General features: G+C 43.9%; 1 protein-coding gene across 1 annotated transcript in view; it reads right to left on the bottom strand.

The window, feature by feature from the left end:
• Positions 1 to 10849, bottom strand: part of LOC139387570 (Wnt ligand secretion mediator) — a 28656-nt gene extending 17807 nt beyond the window's left edge. The window contains exons 1-5 of the mRNA XM_071133900.1: positions 10309 to 10849; positions 7042 to 7314; positions 1045 to 1169; positions 599 to 760; positions 233 to 369 (exon numbers count right to left, since the gene is read on the bottom strand). Of these exons, the coding sequence (XP_070990001.1) occupies positions 233 to 369; positions 599 to 760; positions 1045 to 1169; positions 7042 to 7314; positions 10309 to 10414 (803 nt within the window). The 5' untranslated portion in view covers positions 10415 to 10849. The remainder of the gene's footprint in view (positions 1 to 232; positions 370 to 598; positions 761 to 1044; positions 1170 to 7041; positions 7315 to 10308) is intronic.
• Positions 10850 to 12202: the final 1353 nt, after the last annotated feature.

Here is a 12202-nt window from a genome sequence, read left to right as displayed (position 1 = left end):
TGGTATCCACTGGGGGTTACTGAGTTTTACCCTGGCTGAAGGCCTTACTTGTGTGTATGAAGCTAGGACAAGGATATCCATGCATTTTGGATTGGAGATCAATTCTCAATGCACACCTACACGGTGCACCAGCTCACGAAGCAACCAACGCCAATGGATGACTGAACGCCGAAATACACAACAAAGAACCATCCCGTTCACAGTCCAATAAAAAAATATGGCGGCCTTTTACTTTTCCAACAGCACAGGGGGTCGTGTCATGAGGGTGATGCGTCTCCAGTACCACACCAAGATGATGAGGATGCTGGGCGTGAGGAAGGTCTTCATGGCAAACCACACCTTGGTGAAACCGCCGTTCTGATGGATACCCTGATAGGATAGGAAATGAAAAAACGTCAGCCAGTCTTTCACACAGTTCACCTCAACATCTCGTTTGGCCATTTTGGTAATCAGTTAGGATGTGAAAAACTTTTTTTTAAAGTATCTCCACACGTTTCCAAGACAAAAGTAAAGGATATTCAATGATCGCAGATATTTTATGAGTAGATTTGACTTCATTGAGTCGCTCTTCCAGCACCCACACACACACACTACTAACCACCAGACGGATGTCCTTGATCTCCCCAATGCCCACGTTGATCTTATTGCGTTCGCTGACGGGCAGGCGGATGTTGAGCAGGTAGTACTTGTGGGCCACATTGCCCAGTTCCATGAAGGGCAGCAGGTCACACTCGTAGTAGCGACCCTCGTTCTCATACGTCTACAGGGCACAGCGAGAGATGACTTAGACACGTCTGACGGGACACCAACTATAAGGAATTTCTTTAAAACACAAAATTCAATTTAAATCAGCTGTAACCACAGAACTTTGGGAGACTAATTTAAAATCTGAATGATCATGTGTGGACTAACCAACCAATACTATAATAAAAAACAGAGCAATCAAGTGATTAAAACCAGTAGCACAAAAAACCCTTTAGGACTGGAAGTGTTTAACCCCAGAGGGAAGGGAACGGTTGGAACACTCCAGTGTCCTGTGTTTACCTTGGTGGTGGTGAAGTTGCAGCTAAGCTTCCTTCGCTCTATGGAGTGGGCCATCTCTGTCCATTCACCGAGCATGTCATCCCTGTAGGCCACACCTACATCAATGGTGGCCACTGCTCCATCCTCTGTAGGAGGAAGATGTCAATACATCACACTTTAGATCCTAAAAGTTTTTTTAAAGGTTTACCGACTACCAAATTGTATATAGATGCCAAATAACAGATGGGGAGACTTCATTATAATGGCATATATATCCTGTTTTTGCTCTACGCGTGTCTTAACAAGCAGGTCAGCATTGAAGTGTGGATTTGCAATGAAATCAAATTCTTCGCCTGCAATTCCCTATTGCGTAACTCAATTTATAGCTATGACAACAATACTTTGGTGTAAACCAGCGGTGACTGGGGTGAAATAAGTCTCGGATGACAGACAGACAGTCACGGCCTTTCGGGAAAAGAACAGAGGACGCAACGTCTAGAGCTATGAAAATAATGCATTCAACGCTGTAAATCCACAATCTGGACTGCTACACATAAGATCTGTGCTAAGAGCAACACTGGGTCATTTTCATGCCGTCAAATTAGCAGACACTTCATTTGCTTTCACTTAGCATGAAATGCTATTCATTTCCTAGACAATGCATCCACTATAGACGACGAGTGCAACTTTAAACTATTCCAAAGGCTACAAAATGTGGTACAGGGCTTATTAAAAGGGATAGTTCGGCCCACAAAAAGTTTGTCAGTTAGATTTCAGTTAATATCTTGAAAATGTGTCATCTGGAGTTTGAGACTGTTTGAGATATGAAAACGTTGGAGAAACTGTCAAGGGGTGATCTATCCCTTTAACTTTCAAAGTATGAAGGAAATAATGCATGTCATGAAAAATACTATCAAGACAGAACAGATTAGAGGTCGACCGATTAATCGGAATGGCCGATTAATTAGGGCTGATTTCAAGTTTTCATAACAATCTGTAATTTTGGACACCTTTTTTTTAAATTTTATTTTTACACCTTTATTTAACTAGGCAAGTCAGTTAAGAACACATACTTATTTTCAATGAAGGCCTTGGAACAGTGGGTTAACTGCCTTGTTCAGGGGCAGAACGACAGATTTTTACCTTGTCAGCTCAGGGATTAGTTTTTGCAAGCTTTCAGTTACTAGTCCAACACTAACCACCTGCCTTACATTGCACTCCACGATGAGCCTGCGTGGCAGGCTGACTACCTGTTACGCGAGGGCAGCAATGAGCCAAGTTGCTAGCTAGCATTAAACTTATCTTATAAAAAACAAATCAGTCTTAACATAAATCACTAGCTAACTACACATGGTTGATGATATTACTAGTTTATCCTGCGTGTCCTGCGTTGCATATAATCGATGCGGTGCCTGTTCATTTCTCAATGAATCACAGCCTACTTCAACAAACGGGTGATGATTTAACAAGCACATTTGCGAAAAAAGCACTGTTGCGCCAATGTACCTAACCATAAACATCAACGCTTTTCTTTAAAATCAATGCACAAGTATAGATTTTTAAACCTGAATATTTAGTTACTATTGCCTGCTAACATGAATTTCTTATAACTAGGGAAATTGTCACTTCTCTTGCGTTCCGTGCAAGCAGTCAGTATGCAGCAGTTTGGTTCGCATGGCTCATTGCGAACTGTGTGAAGTCCATTTATTCCTAACAAAGGCCGTAATTAATTTGCCAGAAATGTACATAATTATGACATAACATTCAAGTTTGTGCAATGTAACAGGAATATTAAGATTTATGGATGCCATCCATTAGATAAAATACAGAACGGTTCCGTATTTCACTGAAAGAATAAACGTTTTGATTTAGAAATTATAGTTTCCGGATTTGACCATTTTAATGACCAAAGGCTTGTATTTTTGTGTGTTATTATGTTATAATTAAGTCTATGATTTGATAGAGCAGTCTGACTGAGCGATGGTAGGCACCAGCAGGCTCTTAAGCATTCATTTCAAACAGCACTTTTGTGCGGTTTGTGCGTTTATGACTTCAAGCCTATCAACTCCCGAGATTAGGCTGGTGTAACCAATGTAAAATGGCTAGCTAGTTAGCGGGGTGCGCACTAATAGCGTTTCAAACGTCACTCCCTCTGAGACTTGGAGTAGTTGTCCCCCTTGCTCTGCATGGGTAACGCTGCTTCGAGGGAGGCTGTTGGCAATGTATTCCTGGTTTGAGCGAGGAGAGGAACGGAATCTATACACTGGCAATACTAAAGTGCCTATAAGAACATTCAATAGGCCTCCCGGGTGGCGCAGTGGTTAAGGGCGCTGTACTGCAGCGCCAGCTGTGCCATCAGAGTCCCTGGGTTCGCGCCCAGGCTCTGTCGTAACCGGCCGCGACCGGGAGGTCCGTCGTCCGGGTTAGGGAGGGCTTGGATCTCCTTGTCTCATCGCACACCAGCAACTCCTGTGGCGGGCCGGGCGCAGTGCGCGCTAGCCAAGGTTGCCAGGTGCACCCTGGAAGCCTCCTCCGGCTGGCTTCCGGGTTGGATGCGCGCTGTGTTAAGAAGCAGTACGGCTGGTTGGGTTGTGTATCGGAGGACGCATGACATTCAACCTTCGTCTCTCCCGAGCCCATACGGGAGTTGTAGCAATGAGACAAGATAGTAGCTACTACAACAATTGGATACCACGAAATTGGGGAGAAAAAGGGGTAAAAATTCAAAAAAATAAAAAAGAACATTCAATAGTATAGAGATGGTATAGAGAGAAATAGTCCTATACCTGGTGATTTTGAAGAGTCGTGTTCTCGTGTTCTGAGCAGGGAACTGCTTTCTTACATGGCACATGTAACAAATTGAACACGTTTCATTATTTATTTGAGGTTAAATAGATTTCAAATAAGTGTTCATTCAGTATTGCTGTAATTGTCATTATTACAAATAAATAATCAGTATCGGCGTTGAAAAATCATAAATCGGGCGACCTCTAAAACAGATGCACCAAAATCCCACATCGGCGTGCCATGTTGATCCCAAAATAGTCCAAGGATGATCCGAAACATTTCCCTGTTGAGGGGCTTAAAGATAGTTTACGTACATGTACGTAAGGCCTTCAATTCAGTCTCCTATACAGTTGGTAATGATACAATATTACTGACTTGAAGGTGCAAAACGTTGAGCTGAACCTGGTTTTAAGTGCCTAGAGAAACAAAATGGCCGTCAGAATGCCAACACAGGCTTTAGATCTGTGCTTCACCCTTCCAAAGAGACTCATGTGATTATGAAATAAGTTGGAGAGCCCTGAAAGAAACCCGGTGCCCTGACCGGGAGAGGGGGAAGAGAGGAAAAGGAGGGAGGGGGAGTTATTGGCAGTCCTCTCTCCTCTACTGTCTCCATATACCCCTCTTTCCCACCCCTCAAGTGAACACCGCCAAATATCCTGAATGTCAGCTTACCGCACACAAACATTCCACCCTAGTGCAGTGCCCATCGCCACTAAGCCTTCTCAACAGCTGTGTTATTGCTGGACCCCTGCCAGGGGTGGCTGTTGCCTGGGTGGAGTGGGGTGGGGGAGAAAGAAAAGGGGACAATTCATCTCAGGGACCAACCTTCGGCATGGTAAATGTCTAAAGAAAGTGGTTCTGGTTGAGTTATAGACAGGCCGACGCCATTTTGTCACACGGAGGGTTCTGGTTTTCATTTGCTTACCTCTCAGACAGAGAGATTTGGATGCCGTGAGAAAGTAAATCATGAAGAGCTCAATGTCAATAGCTTGCTGGAACTTCTCTTCTTTGAACAAACTGCAACTCCGCTCCTTGTTAATGTTACAGAGGTAGTTTGCAGAGCGAGCCACAAATGAAGAACATTCCTGCCTGAGACCATCTGACCTCTGTTGAGACCAAAATGAGACCTAAGAGCTCAGCAAGCTAATGTGGTCTTGAGTGGCAAGGACAACCTGGATTACAGCTACACGTTTCAGCACTGAAGCTGAATGCATCGTTTTATATGCAGCCGCATGCTATTTCTGTGCATGGCGACTCTTAAAAAAAATAAAATTAAAAGCACAGGCAATCTGTCCATTTCTCCTCTGTGGCTCGGTCATAGACAGCTGTTGACATCAGGGTGATCCTCAGGGCCCCAAACAGTAAAACCTCTGGCAGGTGATCAGAGGCAGTCTGCCTGGCCCCGGCGGATTAGAGTAGGGTGGACAACCGTCCCATATCTGGGTGGGTGGAATTCTTGGACGGGGTAGTGAATCGATGACTAGTCTGGCAGCACAAGCTGTAAACAAGCCCACGTCCTGCTTGGGACTGGAGGTTTTTTTGTTTTTAATGACTCGACATCTTGAGGAGTAACGTTACATACTGAAACACAGCTATAGTTCAAATTGGAGTATACAGTTTAACCTAGAGTCAAACAAGATCAAACTTTACTTTTAGCTTTTCTATTGTGGTAAAAATGCAGCGCATCACTGCTCTAAACTATACTTTGCAACGTATCTTCGGTAAGAGGAGGATGTTACAGAGTGCCTCGTGCCCTACTGTACATGCCGTGCACCCTGCGCTAGGTTAGCAAGACATCTGTAACAACAGAAGAAGTTGGTCCCCATCTCTGCCCCCGTCACTTTCCCAGGCCGGCACGCCAATCCCCCTTCGTTAGTCCTCCGTTATCCCTCTAATCCCTTCTTTCACAGCCCCAGACCTGGCGCAGCTCCGATCCCGCCCTGTCTGTGGCCTCTCCTTAACAACAACGCACACAGAGATATTCCACTTGCCGTCAAGGAAGTCAAGGAAGGGAGAAGCAAGCTCAAGCTTCCATATTACCCTTAATGCCAGATCAGAAGACGGTTGCCATGTCTGAATGTAATAACTGTGCACACTTCCAAAACAAACCCTCATCCCTACACCTGGGCTCTTCTGGGGGAAAAGGACTGGAATTGGTGTAAGAAAGATGGTGACATTTTCCTATGTCTATTGCCATATTGTAATGGGTGTACAGGAAGTACATTGGGTTCAGATTGAAATTGGGCACAGATCTGAAGGGTACCATGTTCAGATAAGGACCATGGCAAACCCTTCCTGGTCTGAACATAAAGGAATGTTAAGAGATACAGGGGGGGGTTGTAGGTTTTATCAGATCAGGTGACGGTTAATTGAGCAAACATCGGCTGCCGAAAATGACTCAATATTTCAAGGGCTTTTATTTTCTCATTTTACACTGACCTCAAGGATACACTACCCTGCAATGGAAAGTGAGAAACTCCTTCCCAACACTCCAAGTGATGTACCATATACCATGTTACAATTCATCGTAGGGATAAGCAAAGAGAAGGGGTGAAAAATGTGCCCAGAAAAGTGTTATTCCACTCCATATTAAGAAATTGCAAAGCTATCAGTGTCCAATTTGAGACAGCCCACCACAGTTCGAGCAGCCCCCAGCTACCTGTTCTATAGAGACTATAAGCCACTGACATGGAGCCCTGAGGCTTGTATCACTGTGGAGAACCAGCAGCATATCCATCATTGTTAGGCCTTTCTCTCAGTGCGAGAGAAATCCAATCTACTGAGAGGAGAGAAAAGGCACATTCCTCTGGGTGCTCATGCATTCGCCACAATAAACAGGACAAAAGCAGGCAATACCCTGAGGTGACAGAGGGACACTAATATTAACAGCATCTACAAACACACACACATCTGAATACTTTATAAATTGGATCCACAAGGAGCGTAAGGGCAAAGCACCCAAATATTTTAGCGGTAATACAGATGCTTGTACGCGTGAATCGTCATGAATCACTGACACAACAAAGACATACCAGACAGAGAGACAGTCAATTAACATCCTAAAAAAAAAACACAAAACACAGACAACATATTCCCCCCCCACCCCAGACAAAACATAACACAAAAAGAGACAACGATCAAAGATAAGAATGTCTTGACAATAAAATAACACAGTCAAAAAAAGGAAAGAAAATCAACAAAAATCACATTGAGTCTGCAGTTTCCCCTTACCTATCTGGTTGTACATTTTGAAGGCGATGTCAAACTGCAAGATGACCAGCATGAACTGGAACCAGGGGCTCATCTCCTTGTTGGGCAGGGGGATGTGGACGGCAAACACGATGTCGTTGGCCTCGATCTTCTTGGACATAGCCTCATCAAAGTCCTGGATCTTGTCGCACTGGTTAGGGCCCCAGGGCATGAACCACCTGCCACTCTGGTGACCTTTGACCGCGTCCACACATTTGGTAGCCAGGTAGTGGACTGCCGTGGTGGGGCTGGGAGCTACAGGGAGAGGGGAGTTGCTAAGTTAATGCCCGATCACTATGGTAGTTGACCTAGATCCATAAGATGTCCTAGTCATCCGTCCTGAGGTGGAGAAATAAAAATGGTAATTCTCATCTAATACTATGTTTGATGGTATAAGCTATAGAATAACGGAATAAGCGTTTTGGGGGAATTTTTCTTTGCGGCCCACACTGGCAATTTTGTTGAGGTTCTCATTTCAATGCTTGGCTCCCGAGTGGGGCAGCAGTCTAAGGCACTGTATCTCAGTGCTAGAAGCGTCACTACAGATCCTGGTTCAATTCCAGGCTGTATCACAACCGGCCGTGATTGGAAGTCCCATAGGGCAGCGCACAATTGGCCCAGCGGGTATGGCCGTCATTGTAAATAAGAATTTGTTCTTAACTGACTTGCCTAGTTAAATAAAGGTTTAAAAATATATATATGCTGTATGTGTATTGTGTAACTTTTTATTATTGTGCTGAAATATAAAGACCATGTGCAATCATCAGGGGGAAAAAAATGTAAAAGCCTATTATATTCTTCAATTACAGAATGCACTACAAATAATTCATCCACAGTTAGGCTAATGGTGAGGTTTTAAACATGAATACATTTCCAAACTCATAATCAAAGCGTTGTTTCCGGAGTTTAACTTGTGTCAGACGGCTACCAAGCTCAACAAAGTACGCACACGCGAAGAAGTTGAGTTTAAGATCAAACCGAGCCAAATCCTGGTTAAACAAAGTGACAATTCATTCTAACCATGTTGACAGAACACCCTGTAGTAAAGGCCCAATCCCTTTAAAAAAAGGTGGCTCCCGGGAAAGCCCCCAGCACTCAAGTCATAATACTGTATCCGTATAGAGATTCATGAGCCAGATGAGGTTGGCCACTCTCTCATAGGATTTCACTAGTCGTTGGGAAAGGTACTAAACATTAGCATTAGAAAGCTGAGTATATGGTGCCGTGTAGATAGAGAAAGGAGGCTTGAGGGATGAAAGACGGAATAGGTTTGAGGACTAGAAAAGGGTATCGACAGGGTAAGAAAAGGTTTTCGGAGGGGTTATGTGATTAAGCAGTGGTTAAGACTCTCTTGGTCACTAAGGGGACCGTAGGTCCATAAAAAGGACCAGGGTGTATTGATAATAGGTATCAACAAGAGCCAGACCATGCCCTCAGGGCCAGATACAGACATCAGCCATGAACAAAATAACTTCAAAACTCTAGTATGTATACATCAGTGCCACTATAATTCACTTTAAAACCTGCTCAAAGTGAAGGAATATGAGACACCTGCAATGCATCGCCTGACAGGAGTTACTTCAGTTCTAAAATCTCATACACTCTTGATAACTTATCCTGCTAAAACAAGGAAACGCATCTGATTACGATGCCATGGTCTGTGCTGATCGCCCCTACTTAACACTTTGGATAGTCCATTTTTAGTTGCTCTACAGACTGAGTGACATTTCAACTTACCATCTACCAATCCTAACCCATATTCTAAACCTAATGCTAACCCTAAGCGTAACCTTAGCAACAGATAGTTTGCCCTTGTAGAGCATCTACAGATGGACTATCCAAATCAAGTGTGACCGGTCTCGATTACTAGCCGACGTTGAGCCCATTTACTCTCAATAGCGTAACAGACAAAAACATAATACAGCATAAAATAACCCTTGAGGCTAGGCCTTTGGCACCCCCCCATCCCCCCTCAGAAGTAATCCAAGGCCATCTTGAGAAGAGTATCAACTATCTCTCTCTCTGCGAGTGTGTCTTCTTAGCTAGGTGCGCCAATGTCGCCTCACAATGGACTTGGGCCTACTCGTGAACAAGCACAGACATGCCAAATTGAATTAAACCAGCTCCACGGAACCCCCCAGAGTTCAATTATCCTGGCACCCTGAGAATCTGGGAGCACGCAGCTCCTCCAGTCTCCACCCCAGTGTGTCCGCAATAATGGCCGCCTCTCGGCCCAGTGACCTCACGCTGTGTTGGAGTTGTCCAATAACAGGGGAAGACGAACGCCTTTCTACTCAATTACCCTGGCTGGCCCCGGCCACCGGGCAAATACAAAAGGCATCCGGCTTCATTAAAACTATCTTGGGCAGGAGTAGCCCAAACAAGCTCATTTATCAGCAGCCACCCAGCTCTGGGGAAGAGAGGAGACAGACTGACTGACTGGAGTGTTTTGCCAAAACTAACCAGAGATTGGGATCTGTAACAACAGGCTTCATAGGACTCAACTACTGAGGCATTGAGTTTGTGGCAGTTTGTATGAGTATGTATGTGCGTGAGTGTGTGTGTGTCAGTGGGGAGCAGAGTCATGCAAATGGCACCAGCAGAAGTAAAAAATATGCAATGCTGAGAGGGGTTTGTGATTTAGGGAGAGAGGGAGATGCAAGGGGGAAATAAAGAGATGGTGCCTGCCTGGGGCTACGGAGCAGACATACATAATGAGAGGAAGGTGGAGAGAAGTGGGGCAGACAACGTTCTGTGCTGGATCGGAGTGAAGTTATACACACCAATTCATATGGTGTTTTACAGTAAAATATGTCATTCTTCAAGAGAAAACAAAACTATGCAATTTAAAAATGAATTCACTCAATACTTTACAATAACGGTATTATTAAATATAGGAAAGGTGCTTTGTATTAGTAAATGCAAATACAGAGGGAAATATTGAGTTGGAGGCAGACGAATACCACCAGTAAGTTATTTTTCTTGCAACTTATCAAAAGTTGATACGTTTGATACAATGTAACTTCGTTAAAGGCTAAAGGCTACATTGTTAATAGTTACATAGACAACACTTTGACATGACAAATCACAACAGTGATAGACTAAATAATTACATTGTTTTCATTATTTGATAGGCCTACATAGAATATTCAATGTACTCGACAAATAGTGGATATTCAACCGCCGATGTCGAATAACAAAGCCAAAGGTTGCAACAGAAGAGAACACAATTGGGAAAACCATGCTTACCAATCAAGCCACCGACCATAAAAGAAAACGCTTGGAACAAAAGCAGAATCACTCCCACGATCACCAACTTTTTGGTGCTCATGTTTTCAATAATTGCCCCGGCCATCTTAAAAAGTTGTTGAAAACTACGCCGGGTGAGGAAAAATAAGGTGAGTCGGGACGAAAGTCACCGCATCTAGTTAGCACTCCAGATGCCGAGATTGAGGAGGCACCAGCACTGCCTCGCTTGAAAATCAACTTCGAAGGAGGACTGTAGGAAGAAAAAAGGAGAATCACATGACGGAATAGCACGCCTGCCTATCCCTTCTCGAACACTACACTGCAGGAATATCTGTGGAGCGCCGCAGCATAGCAATAGTGGTTCGTAATTGCCAGGTTGCTTTTGTCCGAATAATAACAGCCTCTATTATGCCAGCCAAGGGCTATGCAAAGGAACGTTTTCAGTGAAGCTTGATGTGTTTTGATCTTGACGTGATTTTCCCCTCATTGCCAATGTTAAAAACTCTATCAGTCCATAAATGTCCTAAGTCTGGATATGTGTGATATTTATGGATCAGCCTATACAAAAAAAGTATCATATCACGTTTCTTTATTTAGAGAAATTAATGTGTAAAGATTTCATGCAAATTATTGAATGGAAAGTTATGAACTCCTTATGCAAATATTAAAGCTTATGCACACTTTAGCTTACTGTTTTGTTGTGTGATCACATCTCTGTCTTCGGTGCCCAAGATAGCCTATTATTGAGAGGCTAAAACCACCTTTTTTTTTAGATAGTGTTGGAGGGAGGCGAGCTGCAAGGAGTGGGCGTATTTGTCACGCGCGCAAGCGGTTACAGGACAAATGTCACTTTACTTGGTGACAAGAGAAGGAAGCCTAGTCTAAGAAACAGGTCAAATTATTATATATAGTGACCGCCATGTTCACAGTGACATGGGTGCAAGGATAATCTATGCTTTTCCCACCTCACTTTAGCATGTGGATTTTGGGAGGTCTAAACTTTAATAAGGAGTCCAAGGCCTAGCTACAGAAGCCTACATCTGTGGTAGGAGACAGTATTTTTATTTAACTAGGCAAGCCAGTTAAGAACCAATTCTGATTTTACAATGATAGCCTACTCCGGCCAAACCCTCCCCTAACCCGGACGATGCTGGGCCAATAGTGATACAGCGCAGGATCGAACCGGGGTATGTAGCGACACCTCTTGCATTGAGATGCAGTGCCGTAGACCGCTGCGGGAGCCAGACTACTTCAAATTAGCACTTTTATGCTCAATTTAGCCACTTCATCTGCACACTCGTTCTGGAATGGGAAAGTCCCAATTAATGAACTTGATGTATCCTACTGAAGATTAAAAGCCTAGCTACAATATCAAATACTTAGATGAGGCCTAACCAAAAGCTTTCAACCTATTAAAAGGCACTCAGCATATTTATTTTACCAGAATGCCTTACCTACACAGGCCTGCCTTGTGGGTCACTCACTCATATATATAGGCCTACCCTATAGGCTTATTCCTCTCTTGCAGAAAAACAGAAAGCTTTCAGCTCTTTGTTTCTCTATGAACCTTTCTCAGTTTCTCATGAAGTCCCCGTAGGCCTGTACAGCTGTGAAAGCGAATGTATAAGAAGCTTTCATGTCATTTCTTCGAGCCATGGCAAGCAGCAAACCATTTTCACTTTCCCGAAGAGTGGCGGGAAAGAGCTGTCCGCCCAGGCTCCCGCGAGACTGGCTGATGAGCAGTTCGATCAAGGTCACCCTGTCAATCATGCCAAGCGCTCTGCCACTGTAGCTCTACAAGCGGGAAGAAGGAATTCTGTCAATTCTCCTTGGCCAAATGAAGCGTAAAAGGGTAACATTCTCTTGGCGTCTTCCTTTTTTAAAGTATCCTAGA

The sequence above is a fragment of the Oncorhynchus clarkii genome, chromosome 28 (assembly GCF_045791955.1).
Source record: "Oncorhynchus clarkii lewisi isolate Uvic-CL-2024 chromosome 28, UVic_Ocla_1.0, whole genome shotgun sequence".
In the NCBI taxonomy this organism is placed as follows: domain Eukaryota; kingdom Metazoa; phylum Chordata; class Actinopteri; order Salmoniformes; family Salmonidae; genus Oncorhynchus; species Oncorhynchus clarkii.
This window is presented reverse-complemented; position numbering and strand designations above follow the sequence as displayed.